This window comes from Cyclopterus lumpus, chromosome 10, assembly GCF_009769545.1.
Source record: "Cyclopterus lumpus isolate fCycLum1 chromosome 10, fCycLum1.pri, whole genome shotgun sequence".
Taxonomy (NCBI): domain Eukaryota; kingdom Metazoa; phylum Chordata; class Actinopteri; order Perciformes; family Cyclopteridae; genus Cyclopterus; species Cyclopterus lumpus.
This window is the reverse complement of record NC_046975.1, coordinates 9,102,183-9,125,521: the sequence shown is the minus strand read 5'-3', so window position 1 is coordinate 9,125,521 and position 23,339 is coordinate 9,102,183. Positions and strand designations below refer to the sequence as shown.

Here is a 23,339-nt window from a genome sequence, read left to right as displayed (position 1 = left end):
AAGTCATTAAACCGTATGTTGCCATTACAGCATATGGGTTTACGCTCACAGCCGAGGCTGTTGGATGGACTCCCAACTCATTCTCTTTCTCTCTTGTCCCTTCTGCTTCTTCAAGCCCTCCAGCTACAAGTTGTGTTTCCCTATCTCAAATTTCCTTCCTCTCCTTTAGACTCTTTGACAAATATTCTGTTGGACATCCTTACCTCATATTTTTATGAAAACATTTCAAGGATTTAAACTTGTGATTTGTTCAAATTAATTCACGAATGTAGCCTGCCAGTGTGTCAGTCATAATTTAGTCTTTATCTTTTTTTACAGGTAAAACCAAATCTATATACTGAACTTGAAGTACTTTGATCTGAGCTCTCAGTAGACTCTAACAGAGCTAAGTATGGAATAAGTTATTTGCTTGTTAAATGACGCAAATTTGTTGCCATGGCTAAGGCAATGTCAAGAGTGATTTTTAAATAAGACACACACACACATTCACTTGCTCACACAGCTACAGTCTCTTAAAGAAGACTAGTGGAAAAATCAACGAGTATAAACAAAGTGTTCTTACTACATCTGTTCGTTGAAAAGGAGAGATTAGACTCTGAGGGATTGAACATTTTAAAATATGCTTTTTTACAGCTAAGTTATCTTAGAATGTCTTTTCATATTCATGCAAACTTTGTATTGTAAAGGAAAAATACTTAATTGGATCTGTATTCGATTAATCAGAATTGGGGCCTTGTGAATCGGAATCAATTTTGGGAAACTACTGGTGAAACCCAGCCCGATTGGCAAATGTCTAAATAGATAGAGCACATTATGTCGTTCTATTACTGGGGTAAGGCTAAGGTTCCTGAAGTGGAAATTGTGTCCTGTGTGATAATGATCATTTAACAAGATTAAAGCTTGTCTGTTCAGCCAGCGAAGGGGCAAGGCAGGGTGGGGGTGATGAAGACCCGGCCGGCACTGTCACATAGCGTGGCCTCAATTATCCTATATTGTCATGGCAGTTTGGCACGGCCCGTGTAAAATGTAACCGTTTCTGCCACTTTTTTATTATTAATGCATCACTGGTTCCCGGCATCTGTCAGGGTTTTGTGTAGCACAAAATGCAGATTCTGTGTTGCGTTGACATATGGAGCGACTGACATTTACATTCCTTTTAACTTGAAGTGATACAATATAATTTTGACCTGTATGAAAAAGACTAGTGCAGTGGGACCCCTCTGTCCCCCCTCACTGACCCTCTTTCTGTGAGACTCAATATATCCCCCCTATTCTGAGCACTTAAACATATCTTTGCGTTCCCGTTTGGGGTCCTTTTCCTCTCGACAGCGCACCTTGACTCGCGCTGTCTTTTAGCCTTGGGCATCTACATTGAGTGTCAGACTTTTGCTTTAGCCTTATTCCTCTGCCTGCCGCTCCCTTTTTTCTTTTTTTTAAACGTGGGTTGATTTGATCTGAGACCATTCACTTTGCCTAACTGAGCCTTTTATATTATATTTAGCCTGTGTAACCTAGCCATAGAAAACCATGACTAATTTCAAGTTCAAAAGAACTGTGCACAAAGTTACCTCCTAAAGGGCACAGATGTGTAAAAAAATCAATAAAATATTTACACATTCTTTTGGAAGAAGGTTCGAGACCAGCGTGAAAGCAGTTCAATTTATACATTCGTAATCTCATCTAAATGCATAATTAAAACGAATTGCACTCCACAAAATGTAACGGGGACAAGATTTAGTGTCCCCAAGGCTTTTTGTATATTTGCATCCTCCATAAAGCACTGGTCTGTCAGTAACAGCCTGTCAGGCAAGGTTTCCCAGATCTAGCCACTTGATCTTTTGCTGGTGAATTCTAGGCTTTGCGATGGGCTTTGCTGTCATATTAGCGAAGATGTGGCATCACCTCCCCCCCTCCCCCTGCTGTTACACACTAAAGAATGACACAGCCTCATGAATTGATATGTTGTGATGCTACAACTGAATTTTAACTTCCCCTTTTTCAAAGTTGTATGTGCGAATGAACTTAATGCAAAATGCTTGCTGTTCTTATAAACTTGTTTGCAGCTTTTGGTAATGGATGGTTTTATTAGCGATTATGGCAACATATGTATTTCTTCAGATCATTTTATTAGTTTGCCTGTATGATCTTTTCTTCCTTTATTATATAGTCAGCGGCAGACTGTTTTGTCACCACTTACAGCTGCAGTACTGCTTTAAGTATACAACTTGCCTACCATCCTAAAAAGCTCTCTGTTTGGTCTTTTCGGATAACTTAATTCCCCACATATTCCTTTTATGCACACACAGCAGATATGTTGCTGCAGAGCAGTCTAGTTCTTCTCGCATTCTTGTTTTTTTCATCCTGAGAAGTAAGGAAAAGTAGTTCAGAAGTTTTCAAAGGACACCCTTTGTTCACCCAATAATCGTCTCTGGTTTTACGACATCATTCCAGCTACGTGTCTCAACTTTATTATATTTTCTAAAATAATTACATAACAAGCAATTTAGAAAACACTGACAACTACCATTTAACTGGCCCATGATGCATGATACAACACCTCAAGCCCCTGACATAACCCCTCTTTGTTATCCTCAAATTTCAAAAATGTATTTACTTTCAATCTATTCCACATCTACTGAGAACCCATTAACATCTTATTTCTGGTTCAAAGGCCAAATTTTAATCTGAATTGCAATTGTTCAAAACCTGTAGCTACAAGTGTGAATTTGAGATATACAGAATGTATTATGACCAAACATATTTCATTAACATAATAAACCCATTGACATAGAACATTTTGCACACATTTATTTGCACTTTAGCATTAACTGCAGACTTTTTAGCATTTCAGTGGTCGTAGGGCTGCAGCAGTTCAGTAAAGGAGTATTAAATGGTTTACATTAATCTTGCAGCTATATTCAACATACATTTTAACATAATTTTTCAGCACATTAAATCAAATGCGCTGAAAGAAATCTTATCTGTGGCTGTCACAGGACTATAATAAGCTTGTCTACCTGCGCACACTTTGCCTGTGCACTCATTGCGCATCACTGGAGTCTACTGCTAGCTTGACAGCTGCGAGTACTAATAGCCATGTTTGTTGATTTACAGTTTTTATGATAATTTTGGCAGAGTGTATTTAGACGAAGGCCTGAATGGACAGCTGTCAGTGTTACTGACTTAGTGACTTCCTCGCCACCTGACATTTCCCATTGGTCATATGCTGGAATAAGCCCTCATATCACTTTTTCATAGTTGCGCTGGCCATCTTGCTAGATTGGACGTGTCAACATTTCCAGCTGTAATAAGTTTTAATCACGAAACTGCCTTATCACCGTTTTAACTTTTATGTATGGCGAACTTATTAGCAGTCTATTTACACACATCACACTCTGGGTGTTTAGAGCTATTACATGCTGATGAGTGGTGAGAGTAAACCCTAAATGGTGAGCTAGAAAACCAAAACGACATGACCTGCTCCACAGCTCCGTAGAGCTGAGGGAACTGCAGAATTACATTGAAGGTCAGGTAGACTGAATTGAGCTTTGATGGACATCTCTGAATAGTAAACCAACCACATCTACGCATGTTTTAACACATTCACACTCATTCAGACAGATGCACAGCTGTAGCGAGTCCCCTTTTATTATCATCAGACATACCACTGACCTTAGCAGCAGGACATTACTGTTCAAAACTCGATTAAATTAATTGTATTAAATTAATCAACAAAGGAGAATGGCGATTTTTCTTATATATTTAAACGAATAACCCTAGAAATTCAAAATAAACTGAGTATATTGAGTGTAACAATATCCATCCAGCCATAACCTATATCCTGTTCAGGGTCCAGGGGACTGCACCTTATCCAAGCATACATTTAGAGAGATGTAGTGTACACTATGGACACGTCACCAATCTATCGCAGGGCTAGCACGCATCCTTACAGACAAACGCATTATGCAGGAGACGCCAGCAGACATAGGGAGAGCATATAGATTCCACACAGAAAAGTCCCAGTCTGCATTGAAATTGATGGTGAGTAAATGCTACAATTCCTCTCGATATAAGGGCCAAGCCCAGTTGTCTTCAATGCTTATTTTCTCCCTTGGTCTTTTTTCCTACCCTTGACATGAGGAACGATTTGATTATATATTGGAAATCAATCAAAATAAGCTTGATTTGGACTTTCGAATTCAAAAGCAGAATTGGCAATTCTCCCTGTATATCTTTCTTTACCCCCGCTTTATTGTGGGCGTGCAACAAAGAAATCACTGCAGCATCCTTACCAGGTGAATCTGAGATGAAAAAGAAACGGAAATGGAAATTTCTCCTGCTTCCCAGAATTCTTCTGTTTTCCAACATTTAGCCTTCCCTTTGAGTTATGTGAATCTGAGTAACTCTACTTAAGTACCCTCCTGCCTATTGTAGGGGATCTTCTTGTTGTTCAACAGTCTGTTCCCAATTAACTGGTCAATTATTTTATTTGACTTTTTTTAGTGTGGTGCATTCCCCAAAAGGATCCGTTATGGTAGCATGTAGCATCTCTTTTGAAAGAAGAATTTGAAAATGTAAATGACAGTGCTTGAAAACCCCCTCTTACTTAGTAAGCACTTTCTCAAATTATTGGAGGCCTCGTACTGATTGTGTGAAGCATACATGGGCCGGAGTCCTTGAACCCTGAAAACTACTGATGCCATTTAGTCAGCCTTAGGTTTAGGGCCTCCCCCACCTGGGTACTCTGCAGGTTAATTACTGAAGCCTGCTTTCTGTAGGCCTCATCAAGAAAGAGCAGATAGAATTGAAGTGGTTCTTACAGATGGATAGGCCTGTCAGTCTATATTCCTATATTCATTAGGATTGTTATAGGAAGTTTCTGACAAATCAGAAAAAAGCTATTTCGGGATGTCTTGGCAGTCCTTGCGTTTTGGTCCCCAGTCTGATCAGTCATGAAATACTAAGTATTTGCCTGAGCTGATATAATTCTAAACTTATACAGATGCGTAATGCATATCTGTCTATGCTTGATGCAACAATATCATAGCACCAGGGCAAGTTTAACAGTATTATGTTAAATATCATAATCCAAATCATATCCATAATGTTAACAACTCCCGTGGCGCACAGAGAAAAGTTGGTGAGCTGGTATATAGAAAACCGAGATACAAGGTCTCAGATTTAATAGAAAAGAGACTGAAAACTGGTATCTAATTAGGGATTTAAAAATTAACTTGCGCTGATTATCAATGCTCAGCGGGAGGACATGCAGCTCCACAAGAAACAACTCTAAATTCATCCTTTTAGTTCTGATGGTGAGTTAGTTTAAAAATGGCCTTAATATCAACGTAGGAAAGACTTGGCCAAACATCCCCACAAACGTCAATATATGATCTGATCCGAAAAAGGGATTTCTGAGAGAAGTGGACAGAAAGGTCTTCAGTATGCGAGTGAAGGATTTATTGATTATGTCAAACGTATTAGACTGAGAAAATGGGCTGAAAAGATAACCTTTAGCCTTCAGACCACTGTGTAGAAGTGACGCATCAACTGGTTAGCGTAGCATGGTAGTGTTTACGCTAGTTGATGCTGTGCTAAAGTACTCGGCTGATGTTAGCGCAGCAGGTTTTTACGTAGAAACGGAACCGTTAATAACCGTATATCTTACTTTGACATTCACCCCAAAGCTTATACCAGGGTAAACATATAATATTGGTTATCAATTATTAATCTTGTATAGATTGTTCCCAAATTCATATACAATTTCCACATTGCAATACACCTGATAATTTACTTTTCAAGCTGTAGGTTTTCAAGCTTCTTCACATTGTGAATCCCAGAAACATGAGTTATGCACAGCGGAGTAATTATAATTTTGACCTCATCAAGTAGATGATCTGATCATTATGTTGAGATGCATTGATGGAAGGGAATTGGATCGCATGAACACATACTGTTTTACAATATACTGATGCATGTATCAACGTCGTCAAGGGTTTGATTTTGTTTGTCTTAGGATTGCTTCAGATTTATTCATTGAGCCATACTGTAATGAAAGACCACACCAAGTTGTGAGTATCCACCAGTTAGCAAACATTCTTTAAATTATAACCATTTTATTTAAAAAATATATGTTTTGAGGGGAAAATGTTTTTTTTCTTCAGTTTGGCACATCTTATCCACTATACAGATATGAAATTGTACATATTACAATACAAAAGGAAAATGGAAAGAGAAAAAGCATTCGTTTTGCACAAAGAGTTGGGTAAGAGAGAGGGGATTGGTTCACTTGTTTTTTTTTTCCTTTTTTTTTATTTTTAGGCAGGGTGGGGACCAGGGCTAGAGGGTGACAAGAGGAAACAAAAACAGTTTACAAAGAGCCAGAGTGCAAAGGGATGCATATTTCTACAAATTGTGGATTTTCAGTCACTTAGTACAACCGCAGTCTTAAACAGTGAAATGTCAAATGATTGACAGAACTTTATAGGAATTCCACATACATCCCCATTATTGGTGTTATCAAAAAAGAGGTCTCTTCATAATGTTTGCTGAATGACATTAAGAAATATTCAACTCAACTGACTTTTGAACATGCAAGACATATTTGAAGGGCAGTAGTAAAAGCAGTGCGAAGCTGGAAGAAAACAAAATTAGAAACGAAGTGGAGTTGCTTGACTTTGGAAATCAGTACTATCCGTGTATGCAATTTTTTCCATTGTATTCAAATGTGAAGTGTAGCAATTGTAGGTTACACAAACACTTCTTATGATCATGTGAACAACGCAATTGACACAAGCATTCAGTTAGAAGATTGAAAGAGAGAAAGCCACAAATGGCACCTCCTTGCTACCTCGATGGAGCACCAGCCAAAGAACTGCATCCTCCTTGCTCAAAGCCAGATAACCCGTTTCTATCGGAAGCCTTTTGCTGTCGTAATCACTGATTTGGTTAAACATATCCAAAAGGTGAAATGTTGATGAAATGTCATATGCGAATTTCCTGGGCAATTAATTCACGAAAATGGCATATTGTGATTCAAATATTTAGGAATGGTACTTGGTCTACTGTTCAAACATTCGATAGTTCCGTTACTTGTAATTAAATAATTGTTGCTCTGTGGTCATAATTTATCGTTTCATTCTTAACCCCCTTCACTAATAAACCAAGACATTGGCCCATCGTTGCCCCTCTTCATCGTCCCATCAATTCCTCTCAATCCCTCTCTTTCACCCTGCCCCCACCACCAAACTGAACACAAAGAAGTGCGGAGCTGCGGCAGCAGCTTTAGTTTGATGCTAATGCACATCCTCTCCCCTGCATACCAATGTGTCCTGACCCTGGCTTGCTGTTTGCTTATCACTGGATCTCCATTTGCTTTCAGGCTATTGACTGCAATTGAACTTGACACTTGTGACTGCTAACCAAGGAACTGTTATAATATGCATTATTCAACTTAATCCCATTTATAATACAGTAAATGACAACCAAGTATCCCTAACAAGAAGAATGTCCTAAAGTAAAATGTTCAATGATGTTTTTATGTAGTATGGAGGAGGATTCTATTTTTGAGTGGAGGAACAAGCCTAATGTTGCTGGATCACTGGTGTGGGTGACAGCATATTAGATTATTTTTGCCTTGCCTTAATTGGTTCAATCTTGAGCCTGTCAGTCCTGATTAGTGTGTAAGCAGTAAAGAGCCTTGGCTACTTTGGGAATGTTTTATTTTCCGAATAAAATGCTCTTCTATCTGGCATTTGCGCTGGTCATGACTCTTTCTCTTGCTTCCCTCACACCTAACATGTCTGTATATTGATCCTAGTATAATAGCAAATCAGCAAACTGTACTTACTGAGTTACACTGTTAAACTGGAAATATTGTGGTTATGGTGTTTGGGGGCTAAAATCCATATACTGGTCATTGTACATTTAAAGGTTGAATCATTAGGTTCTTGATGTCCAAGATGAGGAAGACATCTGTGTACTTTGCTAAGCGGTGTGGTATATTGGAGATTGACCAGAGAGGAAAAAAAGCTTTGTGTGTCCCACAGGTTGAGAATTTATATCTGATGGTTGGCCCTTGTGGGCAGGAGATCCTACCACCTGCAAAACATAATTTCATTTACGAGCTAATGTCTGATTTTTTTAATATATATATATATATATATATATATATATATATATATATATATATATATATATATATATATATAAATAAATAAATAAAAAAATGTAAGCAAAAATAATCCCTTTTTCGCTGTTCTTTTTTGGAGGTGGGCCACCCAAATGAATTGTGTAAACAGGAAACCCTGAGAAGCCTTTGATCTGATAGCAGTTCATAGACTTGCCTAATTAACCCATGTCTGAATTGGTAAATGTAAGAAAATGTGTGTAGACTGAATATAATTTCAGGGCTTTTCTTTCCTCGAGAGGATATATTTCTATTTGTAACACAACAATAATGACATTTACTTTTCGGTTATAATTCCGAACTAGATTTTGGTCTTAGTGGTCCTTAATGTATAATAGTTCTCTTAACATAATGAAACTGCAAAACAAAAATATTCTGATAATTGGTCCAATTAATTTGCCCCAGTGATTGGTTTACAGTGCCTGTGGTGCAGTTAGAAACATGATTTCAAATACTTACTTTTTAAAAGAAATAAGACATAAATCACATTTCTCCACTTAATGTATTCGGTTAGCAGAGGGCCATTTGGCTAAGTATATTCTCTGTGCTGCAGAATATAGAGACAATGTGGCGACAAATCTCACAGTTTACAATTTTCTTGTTTAAAATGATTGCCCCTGCCTGATATGAACAGCCTTGCATTCATAGAAAAATAAATTTGTGACTATCTCTACATCATCCCTAAACTGTCAGGTCCAACCTCTGGCATTGTAGCATTCAACATTTCTCACATTGTCCAATCTCACTTGTAGAAATTATGCTTTTTACATAAACTGGAAAAAAAGCAAAAAAAAGCAAACCCTGTATCATCTGAAATGGTCAAATTGCAAACCATATGCTCTAGGAATAAATAAGAGTTCATACTTCACACTCTTTGTAAGGCAGTTGCTGACACTTGCACTGCCCATAGCCATTTATGATCACGAGTGCCCCTTCTTCATGGCTGGGCTCGTACTCATTATAGGGTACTTGTGTAGCTAGATCTGCCATAGGCTGCCGCTGCTGGGTCCTCATCTGTCTGCGGTTCTGAATAGCCGAACAGTGGCGTATCCGGCGCAGGGTGGGAGGGCAGCACTTCCGTGAGATATACACAACGAAAATGATGAAGAAGAATGAAAATAGAAGGGCCATAGTTCCGATGATAACCCTATGAGTCATTACAGTGTTGTCCATTGCAGAGGAGTCCTCTGTTACAGCTGCCTCTTCCAATGTAGCAGTAGTTGCTTGAGCAGTGCGTTGTGTTGTGGTTGTCGTGGTAGTGACTGTGGTAAAGCTCCCAAAATCCTCTGCATAGTCCTGCGTGGGGGTTGGCTGCATAATTCCAAACAAGGAGCTTGTGATCTCTGCAGCAATAGTAGCGTCTGTGGTTGTGCTAATGGTCTGAACAACCGGCGCTGAAAAATTCTGGCAAAGCTGGAATCCATAAACGGCATCAAGTATCTCCTCACCTTGGGCATATTCAGGACTGTGGCAGAGGATGGAATGTTCCCACCTTCCCTTAAAGGTGCTTAGCCAAGTGGCCAGAGAGCAAATCCTTTTGGTACATTCCCAATAGTTGCTGGACAGCCCAATGGTACCCAGTGACTGCCACATATCCATGACTTGGGAGTCCAGACTGCTTAGTTTGTTGTTATCCAGCAGCAAAATCTTTAAATTTGGCAGCGTTTGAAACACATCAGATGTCAGGACACGAATTTCATTCCCTGTGAGGTCTAGCTTCTCTAAAGTGGTCCAGGTCCACTCCATGCCGCATGTTAAGTTGCTGATTTTATTCCACTGCAGATAGAGAAACTGGAGAGCGACAAGACGAGGGAAATGGGCCAAGTTGATCTTGGTCAGCTGATTGTGCTCCAAGTGGAGCTCTTTAAGCTTAATGAGCCCAGCAAATCCATTGCGGGCCAGGCTGCGTAGACGGTTGCTGCTTAGACCCAAATATTCCAGGCTGCGGCAGTCCCAGAATGCACGAACAGGTGTGGTGCGAAGTAAATTGGAGCGCAGGTGGAGTATCTGGAGCTTTCTCAGTCCATGAAACAGTTCTGGTTCCAATGCAGTCATCTGATTGAAGGACAGGTCTAGTATCTGGAGGTTGATGAGGTGGATGAAGGTTGTGTTGGGCAACTTGGTGATACGATTGGAGCTCAGATTGAGGTCCTTCAGCTTGTAGAGCCCTTGAAAGGCATCCTCTTGTACTGTTGTAATCTGGTTGTGGTCTAGATGTAGCCAGGTGAGCTGGCTGAAGCCATAGAACTGATCAGGGCTGAGCTCAGTGATGCTATTGTGGCGTAGTGACAACCCCAGGGCCCCCTTGTCCACACCATCTGGGGGCGCCTGAAGCCCCTGGGTGTCGCAGTAGAACTGCAGGTCCTCACAGCGGCATTTTTGAGGGCAGGTTGTGCACGATGCAGGAGGCAGCAGGCACACTAGGAGCATGCTGATCAGACACAGAGCCGCTGGTGCAGGTCCCACCAATGGCCACCTTGAATGGAAACCTGGGTGGGTTCAAAGATAACAAAATGAACTGTGGGGCGGGAAAGCTTATCTCTGCAGAGCAGTTATTACTAATTCATGGTGACGATTGTGCTTTTCCAGTGAGCTCTCATTCTTACCCATACACACTGCAGTTTAGACATTTTATAATGTACATAAACTGGATTTCTTTGAGCTTAGCTTGAATGGAGATGTTATATAATTTGGCATTTAATAATCAATTACACACATGAGCTGGACTTTATTTCGGCATCCTTGCTATTTATATATATATATATATATATATATATATATATCCCCTATTTACTTCACAATTAGTGCTGTCATTTGTCTTCAGTACATATCTTTCTGCTGATTTGTCTCCCCCCCCCCCCTCCCGTTTAGCTGCTCAAATATGCAGATTTCCTTTTGAATTCTTAGTTTTTTCTGGAGTCATCTTCTGGAGTCATCACTTAGGTCTACCATACAATACAAATGGTATTTATATATATATATATATATATATATATATATATATATATATATATATACACACACACACACACATATACACCTTTTCCCAACTAGTGTGTCGGTGTAGAAGGAAAAATGAGGGGCAATTGCAGTAAATAGACTCGGCTGAAGAGCTTTTAGTCCTTAGCCTGTCTCTTACTTGTATTCTTTATTCATGTCCAGACCTACCATATAAAGGGACTAACTTACCCATTCTTTTGTGCACATCGGAGGCTGCATTCAACTGTCCTTTTCCGCAGACTCTTGGAGCAACCAGATGGAAGAAAAATCCAAAGGGAAAAAACCCTTTTGAGTAAGCACAAAAGGAATCAGCCTCTTTGGAAATAAAGCAATTCTGAGCCCACCCAATTGAAACAAAATATGAAATTCCATGTCCCGAGATGACGTTTATTCCTGTGATTTTGTCCTTTTTAAAATCCAAGTTCAAAAAAAGGGTTGAATCTTTTCCTTCATCCTCCGAATCCGTGAAATAAATATTTAGATTTTTTTTTTTTAAGTTGGTCAGTTGCACCCAGAGCGACTCCGGTGAACAGAACCCCCCCCACCTCTCCCTTTTTTTTTTTCTTTTCTTTTTTTTACCCTTTTGTTTCCCTTCCACCGCAATGATGTCAGCTCAGATGGTTAAATGAAGATCACGCGTTCCCTTTCATGGCCGTGGTCTCCAAACCCTAACTTGTTGATGGCAGCCAGAGATCCTGCTTCCGACGCCGGCTCAGTCTCGGCATAGCCTCTGCAGAGCTGTGAGCGGAGCCCTCGTCTGCTAGCTGAGACGCAGGGAGAGAAAAAAGCAGAGCAGGGAGTCAGGGATGTTATTCTGTGCTTTTTGTTGCAGCCACTCACTGCTACAGAGTGGTGGCAGCCTGGCGTCGATCATCACTACTGTTTCTCTCTCTCTCTCTCGCTCGCTCTCCTCTTTCTCTCTCTCTTCTCTCTTTCTCTCTCTCTCTCTCTCTCTCTCTCTCTCTCTCTCTCTCTCTCTCTAACACACACACACTCTCTTGCTCAGTCATTTGCTCTCTGCCTCATACGCACTGCCTGTGCACCTCAGTCTTCCTCCACTTCCCTCCCACTGGCTCGTCACCATCAGAATATTGATATCTTGAACGTGTTGCGGCAGCTTGCTGTTGAAATTAAACACAGCTGTAAATCTCCGCCTCGCCTTGCTACTGCTCTAGATGCGCCTGTATGAATGCATGTCGGACTAGACATGTACTGTAAAACCCACAAAGCTCAATATAGTTTGTACCATGTAGCTCCAGACAGCACAAACGTGTGCATGGGTGAGCAAAGATGTGCTGCATTCCCATATCTCTGCACAAGAGCGATTATGCTATAGCAATGCTAACATAGGATGTCTGGCACATATTCATAATTTACATATCCGGAGCACCGTGCTAACGTGATGCATGGCGAGCTGCTCTGAAGATAAATTAAGCTATCTTTTAATATGTAATAGACAAAACCGAGTACTTGCTTCATTATGTTAAGCACAAGGTTATATCAACAACAATAATGCCGTTAAAATGTTAGTTTTTTTTAAATTTTTTCAAATTCATTTTATTTGTGGTAGTGTTTAAAGGACATATTTCAGCACCAGCTAGAGTGCAAAAAACAGAATGAGATAGCTGTACTCCAGTGCATGAAATTGCTGACTTTTCTTTAATTATTTATTGTGGGTGGAGATGGGTGTGATGGTAATTTCAATGAACTACATCTGATGCAGCCAAAGATGACACACAAGAGACAATATGAAGCACTGATACTGATATCTTGTCCTTGGGCACTTTAAGACCTCTTTCACTCAAGCATATTTTCCTTAATCATGACCCCATATTGCCCAAGCCCGCCACCACTCCATGTTTTATACTTGTATATTACTTTGATTAGCCGGACGTTTTATGGATTTTAACTCTTGAAGCCCCTGTTTCATGCAATACATTGTACTTAATGGAAGCAAAAACAAAACTACGTTTCCACTGTCCTCTTTGGCAGTAGATGATAAAGAACGACTGCGCTTTCTATCTTTCAAATCCGTATTTGTTTGGATAACTTGGAAAGGACAATTCTACTTCCTTAATATTTTTATTTCATAATTCTCAGGTCTTAAGACAAAACATGCATCTTACTGTGACTTTCCAGGTCACTTGACCAGCATGCTGATGTAATTTTTCACATTTACTGTGGTAGATTTCATTTTCCGCTGGGACTCAGAGAATGTGAGCATGGAAAACATGGAGAAAACCTCAAGGGGTATGAGGAATATTCCTTCCATTCAATGTGTACTGGCTTCCCATTTGATCTTTAACAAGCATCTTTGTTTTAAATAAAGTGAACGTGTTGAATTATCACAGAACAACGTCATGGAACTCTGTGATCGTTTGCCGCTTGGAGCAGACTTTGTTTTCATTTGAATTTTTCCATAATCCAGTGGACCAGTGGTTTTGTAGAAAAGGGATGTTCCTAAATCTGTCCTAAAGGAGATGGATAGAGACTCACTTGAGTATCATAAAAGATGCCGTAGAGAAAGAGCCTCCATAATAAGCACCTGAAGAAGTGCTTTAGAACCCTCTTGCGTGGAAATGAAATATAGGCTAGGCGTGAATAAAATAGGATTGTGAGAGTAGGGGCTGAGCCGACTAAAGCCCCACCATAGCACTGCATCCAACGAGCACAAAATCACGGGATTAGTGCCGTCAGAGCTCCCGGCCCCTAACTATGTACACAACCCCCCGATGGGCGAAGGGCAGTGGGGGATGGGGCAGGTCAATGCCGCCACCATCCAGTTGATTTGAGCATTATTAGGGGGATGAACAGCCCAGAGTCCTACTGGTTATTTGCCTTTTCTCTGTTGCCCTTTGCTCTTCATCTAATTTTGCTCTAATTTTATTATTCTCCAGTGTCTGCCCATCTATCTGTCGCTTACCCGCTCTATCATTTCTCTCTCTCTCTCTCCCTCTCTCTCTCCCTCTCCCTCCATCTTTCCTGAAAGTTTTAGATTTTTCCGTCTTCCGCTTGACCAGTTTGCAGAATGTGACTGAACATCTCTCTGCTCTCAGTGGGTGCCAGTAGTTTGGGCTTTGACTGCTGCATAATGTTAAACAGTGTGACTACTGCCAATGGTGTTGCCATGTGTAGTAAATTGTAACCTTTTAATCCACACGCACTTCTCATTGAGTATGAGAAAGATGCTCCTCTGGGGAAGCGATTAGATATTTTATTTTCAGTGTTAAATTATTAGTGCTTATGGTAATTAACCTTTTTACAGCTGCATTTTATACATGAACAATGAATAGAGCTATGGTGTTTCTACTAGAGGCTGACCGATTAATCGCTTTGGCCAATTAATCTGGCGGTTACGATGTTTTGCAAACCGTCTATCATTGGAGCTGGGCTCCAATAGCGGCTAATGGCTTTGCGCTCGCATCTACTCATGCAGGGACATGCATCCCTGTTTTACATGGAGGCTCCATACACTTAATGTGGGCTACCTTTGCTGAAATATCTGTGTGCACCTGATTAACTCCCAATAATGATCTTAACAACTGTTAAACACACCATGATAATAGCACAGCCATTATTTTAAACAATTCTTGTGAGTGATATTGAGCTAATACAAATCGTTTCTTACACAGAAATGATTTTGGCAACAGTGGATAATCCATTTATGAAAAACACCAAGACAAACCGCGAATAAGAATCGGTTATTAGAATAAAGGACTCTAGTAGCTATCTCATTCGGAAACTGGAGCCTGCATCACAGGTTGACTTTGTTGGTTTACTGTAACAAATTGTACAGTCTTTTGTACACTTTTCATCTATCTGGTGGCAGGAAGGCTTGAACAGGAATTAGAAAAAACAATTTTCTTTTTTTGCAATTAAAAGGGTGTGGTGCCCATGAATTATTGCACTGATATAATGTGTGTGTGTGTGTGTGTGTAAACTGAAACTGTTGGTCGCTATTTGTTTGTGTGCTCCATGGTTTGCTCATAATGCAATCATTCAGGAAAATATTCCGGTGTATAAACAAAGAGCAAAACGCCGCTTTTGACAGCTGGTCTACGGTGACGGTTTAAAATGAATAAAAGGATCACAAATGGATCAGGATGGGTTTCTGCAAAATTCTAGGTGCACGATAATGTGTGGATCACTTTTGAGCTCTTAATGGAACTTTTAACATATGAAATGTATATTCTCCAGCAAGCACCTTGAAGCATAATATATTGACCGTGTGTTCTTGAAACATTTTCTTTCTTTTACATCTGACAGCAAATCTTTGCAAAAAACACAAACATGGCCACAAATTGCAGTTCTTAAAAAAAACAAGTAAAAGGTTGAGGTTGTCCAACTACCCTAATAGTATTTTTTTTAAAAGAAGCTAAATTAAAAGACAGAACACAAGAATATATATATATAAAAGCATCCACAACCAATATGTTGCAAAGTAGTTATCACTGCGGCATGCTAGTCACTAATTCCTCTCTCATTGTTCATGTTTCAGGCTGGAAGGAAGGACAGGAGTGATGCTCTGAACACTGCCATCGACAGGATGACCAAGAAGACCAGAGACCTCCGCAGACAGGTTTTTTTTCCTTCGTTTTTTCACGTCACATCTAGCACATAACCTGCTCACTGAGCCTTATTGTAAAACAAAAAAATGTATGTACATTTTAGGTGGTCAACAAAGCCCTGTAACAAGCTACTAGCCGTGTTGACGTGATCTACTATCGGTTTAACATTAGGCGGCAAATGGTGGCAGCAGAACGTGGATGATCAAGTTACCCGACCATATTAATAGTCATGGCAAAGCCACACTCTGTGAACTAGTGTGGCAAACAAACAATCCCTCATCTTTTTTCAAAAGAACTGCAATCAATTGAAGTCAGTTATTTATGGCTGTGTGCGCGTGTGTAAATGTATACACAGGGGACTATAATATTTTAACAGTGCCTTTTCTGTTTTTTAATTTCTTACCTCACAGCTGCGTAAAGCTGTAATGGACCATGTCTCTGACTCTTTCTTGGAGACCAATGTCCCCCTCCTGGTCCTGATCGAAGCTGCCAAGAATGGCAACGAGAAGGAAGTCAAGGAATATGCACAGGTGTTCCGTGAGCACGCCAACAAGCTGATCGAGGTAATGTAGGATTTTGAATGCCTTCCCAGTCAAATCCTAGTGTGACCCAAATACAGAACATTCATATTTTTCTTTCCACCAGTTATGGGCATTTTAGCTTAGCTTGTAGTAAACATCACCCAGCTTCTCTGTTTTTCTCTGAGTTTGTTCTTAGATATCCCCTTGTGATATAACTTAAGGATCACAGCGCCTCAGAAAACAGCAATCTGGGATCTTTTTTACCCTAATGAAAACAAAGATGTAAACATTGAAGTTATTTTCACTGGTTGCTGTCTTTGTCTTTCACCGTGTGTGTTTGTGTGTGTGTCTCTCTTTTTCACACACACACACACACACACACACACACACTTAGTAAATAGAAAGTGATGCTGATTCTGATCTGATGCTGTAGTGAGCACACAAGCCAAACATTGCTGTGTGGTCACAGCAACAGATCACATTTTTAAGCAGAACCAAAGGAATAAAATAAACTGTGCTACCTCTGGGAAAATGTTGTCCTTGCCACAACAGATTGATGTACTGCTTCTTATTGGACTACGCCACATGTGTGATGATACTGACTAAGATAAATATCTTAAAAGGAGACCAATGCATCCTGCTTCTCGCCCCTCTCTGTGGTTGGTCTCATGTCCTAACTGAGGTGCTTGTTGACTTGGAATGACTGGGATTTGTACGTTTCCAGCGTTGCATACATAGCAACGAGAACATAGATACAAGGGGGAAGGCAAAGTGTTGGACTTTGATAGCTAACCAGCTGACAGTAACCTGAGTGATTCTCAGTAATGGTATTTCCTTCAATTTCTTGAATGTCTGTGTCAGAGCATGATATGCTGACATTTGAAAGTGACTTCTTCCCATGGGCAGATGACCCTGAGTGTTGCTGGATCGGTTGGCGAGTATAAGCATTCACTTGGGAAACCGCTGAAGCATCAGAGGGAAAAGGGGACCACTCTGTGGAGTAGAGCCTGAAGGCCCGAGTGTCAGAAGTGGCATTAGGGCATGACATTGGTGGACTCCCCTAATGCTGAGGCACTATAGCTTGTATCGGCTTATAACACTTGGATGGGACACACAAAGAAGCACAGCTTTGATTTAAAAATGACTCATGTTAAGTATGAATGGCATTGAATTGAAAATATAAAAAATTGGTAGTTCTCTATTGAAGTGTTGTGTGGTGTCAATCTAAGCAGAGAAGATACAATCCTTAAATGTGTTTTTCAGAACAAGCAAACTGTCCTCAACAAACAAGTTAAAAATAATTTTGTACAGTTATACTACTGAATGGTATTGATAGTTTTCACTATCCATGAAAAGTGTTAAACTGCTAGTTCGGTCTAATTCTTACTAAAATACCCATCAGCAAAAGTAACTTTTGTCTCGCATAAATTTGGACGGGTGGTTACATATTTATTTTTAACAGTTTCAGTTTATGCAATCAGGATTGTTCAGTCTGCAACTGTTTCATCCATTCTGATTTTCAAATAATTTGTCCTAATATACTCTGTACACCTGACTGTAGAGTAAGACACCATACGCTTATATAAAGGCCCAGTAATGCTAAAAAAAAATAGAAAATACTGTGATAAACCGGGAAACTGCCAGTGGGCTAACTGGCAGTGCAGTGAAACAGATGTTTGGTCACACTTTCCAGCACCATCCCAAGTTATGTTCAGATGCTGTGTGAATTGTTGTAAGCAATGTAGAGGACCCGAGCACATGCTACCAGGCTGTGAGTCAGTCTTGTGGTAGTAAATTGAGGAGAAGGTGCGTCAGTGTGGCTTAAATGTTGTGATTACGTCATCAGCAAACTGGCAAATGTGTGCTTTTTGAGAAATAGGAATCCTGTTTCATGGTTTTAGTAACAAATTTCAACTTCCCCACGTCCTTAACTAATTCAGTAGTTCTAATTACTTGGGTCGTATTTTATTGTTCACATGTGAATATTCAGTATATGCATTTTAAGGAGCAGCTAATGTTGCATTTCATAATTTTTAAATTAACTGATAGCTTCTTTTTTTTTGCACAAGCTGATATAATTGCCAAAGTATGCAGTCGTGCATTGTATATTTCTTTCTGGAAAGAACATTCCTGTACAGAGCAAGCCAACATTAACGATGTTGTCTTAGCAATAAATATGTCAAAGTAGGTCTTCGCCTCTCACTGAAACGATTGGAGTGAGACAATGTTTGGTTGTTTATCACATGTCACATTATTATAAGGAAGGAAAGTGTTGTAAATGTAACGTGTCCCTTACTCAGACAAATCGGGAACAGCAACTGCCACGAATCTGTTTGCATGACATCATGAGTCGTGTATGTGAAGGCTGCCTTAAGGCAAATGGTCCATCAGTTCACACACACACGTTTGTTTGAAAGCTACATTATTACTGACCCACATTTATAAGTAGGCCCCTTTTTTTTTTAAGCAGCTTCTCTACCCTTGTTTATCAGAACATCATGAAGCCTGGTATTTATATTTTGTAATGCATAATTAGAGGTTTTATTTGATGGGTTTCATTTACTTGAAGTGTCAACTCATGCTTAAATACAGGTTGAGTAAGCTATCAGACAACAGCCTGTAATGTGTTATGACAAAGTTCACTTCATCTCAAATTAATTAATTTGATATTATTTGACCTGAGAAGACACTGTAGCCCTTTGCTCTTTGGACTTAGGTGGGGGGAAAAAATATTCCCCATTGCATTTATAATCCATTCACTTTTTTTATCCTCAGGGATGGTCATGCAATTTGTCACAAGTGCGTGTGTGTGCGCCCGTGAGTGAGTGTGCACCTCGGTGTCTGTCCACGGCTAATCTTGCATTACTGTGGGCACCCCAAATGCTGTGCAGCAAACTGCACAGTATTTGGGGTGCCCGCGCACTGCTGCATGCTCAAGGAGCTCTGGTGGTTGCGTTCACTCACTATCAGCTGTAACCATGCTGTATGAGAGCAGTGCACTGCAGTGGATGTGAGCTAGCCAGTGGAAACTTGATAAAAGTCGTGTTTACATCCAACACAGATTCAGCTTATAGTTGTTATTAATGCAGGAGGCTTTAGACTTGAACATTGAGTTATTTATCAAATGAAATGATGAAATATGGAAACATCTTATTATTTTAGGGCATTTGTCTCTTTCAGCTTTCTATGCATTAAAAAAAATGTCTTTACATTTATTTTGCAAGGTTGTGTGACATGTCTTACACGACAACTTCAAGCCGCTCCCCTGTGTTCAATACTGCTCGTCTTTGAGTTTGAATGAAGTGTGTTTTGCGAAGCCTTACAGCCCATTGTTGTCAAGACTGGGGCTTTCGCCATTTGTGGGTTGTTTTAATTTAATCCCACAATATATCAGTGGTCGTTGCAGACCGACCTGGCGGAGATCAGCACTCTACTGAGGGCACCTTTCTAGTTCGTACTGTTATCAGGCTGTGTTCAAATGTAGTCGCATCTGAAAGCAGTACGGACATTTATAGCCATAGTTTCCTATTTGTCGCAAACTCCAATGGTTTATTGTTTTTTTTTTATCATGTTACTTGGCATTTTTAAGCAGAGAAATTCATCATATTTAGAGCAGGACGAAAATGGACTGAGCTTAGTACTGTTGCCTGGGTGCTCAGGACGATGCGGAGATTTGAGCACACAGTTGGCAGAGGAAGAATGTAGCCTAGAAAAACATAGATAGATAGATAGATAGATAGATAGATAGATATCCTTCTCTGAGCCTCTCAACCAGGCAAAGGGATGGTAGTGACATTAAATGGGGGATTAGTTGCATTATTTAGATATGTTGATGTTTCTTCTGAGTGCACATTCTGTTTTGATTATGAGCTTTGGAGTGAAAAGCCACCATAAGTCAGAGATTTGCAACATGACAAGCCAAGATGCAATGATGCCTCCGTTGAGGTGTGACCAGTGATCCAATGGAAATATGTAATCATGATACTGTGCCAAAAGCTTGTTTTTTAATGCATCGGAAGCAGACAAATAACTTAATATAATAAGATGAGTTTACATTTCTTTATTTAATTCTTAGATAGCTCAATGTTCAAGTCTAGTGCCTCCTGCATTCATAACATATATTCAGCTAAGCTGAATCCCTGTCAGTTTTTATACGCGACTTTTCCAACCTTTTTTATGTAGAGCTACTAAAAAAGAAATGCAGATACAGATGTTTACCTCTGATTTTATATAATATAATGATAACATTGCATCTTCCAAAACATATTGTCCTCTCCTGCCGCCCTCTCTCCTCTACTGACATGCCAAGAGGAAATATTTACGATCGGGTGTCTCACTCTGTTTGTCTATACATCCTTGAGTGTTCTGCCTGCATTTTTCTCAGCGTTGCAAAGTTGGTTCATTAAGAATGATACGTGTTACCTATTATTAATACTCGTGACACACCGATTCATTGAACCTGCTTCTGATTATATAAAACTGGAATAATGAGATGGTAGTGGTAAACGTGTTTGTCATCTCGTCCTTTTTAAGTCTAATATCCATAAACCTAATATTCAATATCATCCCGTTGTACATAGACTCGCACACATAGATTTCTAGGCCGTCTGCACGGAATGGTCATAAAACGGTACACTGTGATAAAGCCATGGGGATGGAGTTTATAGGATTGTCCTTCCTTCGTGTATTTGCCTAGACGGCATAATTGAATCACTCGTCCTTACCCATTTCCAGTCATTGTCATTGTATAGGGTCGTATAACTTTGTAGCCTAATATAGCGGTTATTGTTTTTATTTTCTCTGTGGAAAGAAAGTACTAATTAAAATGTGGTGCATTTAGATAATTGTATGGTATGGCTCCAGGATGGCTAGTGGGAATGCATTACTTTGACTTTAGGGTAGAATCTTCTTGTTTGGCTTCCTCCACAGTGTCTTCAGGCTGAAATGGCTGCTTTCCCAGTAGTATCGTGGTGAGAGTGAGAGAAGGCTTATTTGAAAGATCATGAAAGTGAAAAATGCAGGTCTCCCCATAAATTGCCAGTTTGTCTTTATATAACTGCTCTCTCAACCTTCCTCTCGGGGTACTGAATCCTCTCCCTGTGCTCCCTGCATGTGTTTGCATAGTGATGTATGATGTTTATATCAATGTTTCAGTGCTTCACCCTCGCAGTGGAATAAGTGCTTCTCATCATCAACATTGTGAGGGTGGGCAGGTGGGTGGTCATCTTCTAGAACTGAAGAGGTTCGGTGAGGTGGCGGCGAGCGTTCACGTTCATTCACACTGCCATGCATTCCATCACCAGTGCTTTCATGGAATTTGTTTCCTCCTTATTATTTTCCTAGCTTTGCCCCACATTTCTATCCTATAATATAATTTGATCTCTTTCTATCTGAAGATGCCAGACCCCAGTAGAGATCATTCGAGCAACCATGAGCAGATCACGCAGGTTCAAGATGAACCTCATTGAACCTATTGAGATGAATACCCAAGCTGTGCATTATAAACATTCATATGCACAAACACATCTTTCAGCGTTTGTGTGAATGCATGTAATGTTTAAATCCAGTATATCATAACTGGCAGTTCTGTTGCACTCAGCTTTATAATATTATGGTAAAACTTGTTTACAACCTATGTAAGAGTCTCACTGCTGCTGTTGTTGCTGCGTGACCCAGATCTCAGGAATTTGATTGAGTAAAATCTGACAGATTCATTCCTGCAACTACCAAAATAAAATGTTCCGCCCTTGTTCCTGCTGTAGTGCAATCCAGAGTTTGTTTTTGTAGTCGATTATGTTTCAGCATATTTTCTGTCCATTGGATAATCCCAGTTTGGCATTGTTCCTGACGTCCCAGGCATTCTGTTTCCGCATTATTGCCAGAATATCCCTACCAACAAATGGGAATATTCAAAGTCTCTGACCTACATTCTGTGAATATGACTAGCTGCATAATTATACTCCGGAAGTTGCTAGAATATTTAGAAATGTTTAGAAACGGGAGCAAGACTTGTTGGTCAATACAAGAAAATATACTCCCAAACCATAAATGTGTGCAGCTGGAAGGAAGATTTGCCCGAGCTCAGCGCTCCACTTCTCCCTCCTTTTTTGAAAGTGTCAGGAATCTTTTCCTCTCTGATCCATGAGCGTAATGGCAATCTGGCAGCCTTGTGATTAGGTCACAAAATAACCAGGTCTTTTGAGTCTCCAGCTGCAACTTGCATTCAAATTTGACTAATTTTTGGAAAACAAATACAAAAGTTGTACACCCCCCCCCCCCCCCCCCCCCCCACCCCCCCCCACCCCCACCCCCCCAATTCTCTCTGCTATCATATTGTGTCATTTTGCAGCTTCATAAATTAATCCTTAGCTTTGTGTTTGTATTCCACCGGGATCGGTTGTACTGCATGCTTCATTTCTGATAGCTAAATTCATTATGGTAGCCTGGGTTTGGGATTGTTCTAATGGATTAAATAGGTTTTCTTTGTTGCCCTCTAAATAAGACTCAAGAGTCCTTGTTTTTGGCTAACAAAGGGATGTGTGTGTGTGTGTGTGTGTGTGTGTGTTGTCTGTTTAGGTGGCCAACCTGGCATGCTCCATCTCCAACAATGAAGAGGGAGTGAAGCTGGTCCGCATGGCAGCATCTCAACTGGAAACTCTTTGCCCCCAGGTACGTGGTTTGTTTGCCCCCCAAATTCCACCCACCTCATTGATTTTGAAAGGCTTCCACATTGCCTTTTAATACAAGCACGGGGAGTTGCACTAATTGAAAACTATAATTTAAATTGCAGCACTGATTATGTTTTTCCAACTCCATGATTTTGATATCGAGACTTAAGAAGATATTAAACTGTTACATGCAGTTAAGTATTTTATGAGCAGATTAGGACAATATTCTTCCGCAAGTAACAGGACCCAGCTTTCTACTCGGGGTGGTATGAATACACTGTAGTCTAATTTCTTTCAGTGTTCTGCATTTGTGCTAGAAAGGAGGTGGAGTGAACTGGACACAGAACTGTGTGTAGGTGTTGTCTTCCAACACTGTATCCGTTAACAATTAGAA

The 23,339-nt window shown here is 40.1% G+C and overlaps 2 protein-coding genes across 4 annotated transcripts in view; one reads left to right on the top strand and one right to left on the bottom strand.

Moving 5' to 3' along the window:
- ctnna1 (catenin (cadherin-associated protein), alpha 1) overlaps positions 1 to 23,339 on the top strand; it is a 69,103-nt gene that overhangs the window by 18,594 nt on the left and 27,170 nt on the right. For all 3 annotated transcript variants that reach the window (XM_034542903.1, XM_034542904.1, XM_034542905.1), the window contains exons 8-10: positions 15,687 to 15,767; positions 16,167 to 16,319; positions 22,854 to 22,946. In XM_034542903.1, coding sequence (XP_034398794.1) covers positions 15,687 to 15,767; positions 16,167 to 16,319; positions 22,854 to 22,946 — 327 coding nt within the window. The remainder of the gene's footprint in view (positions 1 to 15,686; positions 15,768 to 16,166; positions 16,320 to 22,853; positions 22,947 to 23,339) is intronic.
- On the bottom strand, positions 8,996 to 11,447 carry lrrtm2 (leucine rich repeat transmembrane neuronal 2). Its single transcript, XM_034542906.1, has 2 exons — positions 11,378 to 11,447; positions 8,996 to 10,677 (listed from the first exon to the last, which is right to left on the bottom strand). The coding sequence occupies exons 1-2, from the start codon at positions 11,379 to 11,381 to the stop codon at positions 9,047 to 9,049; spliced, it is 1,635 nt and encodes a 544-aa protein (XP_034398797.1). The 5' UTR covers positions 11,382 to 11,447; the 3' UTR covers positions 8,996 to 9,046.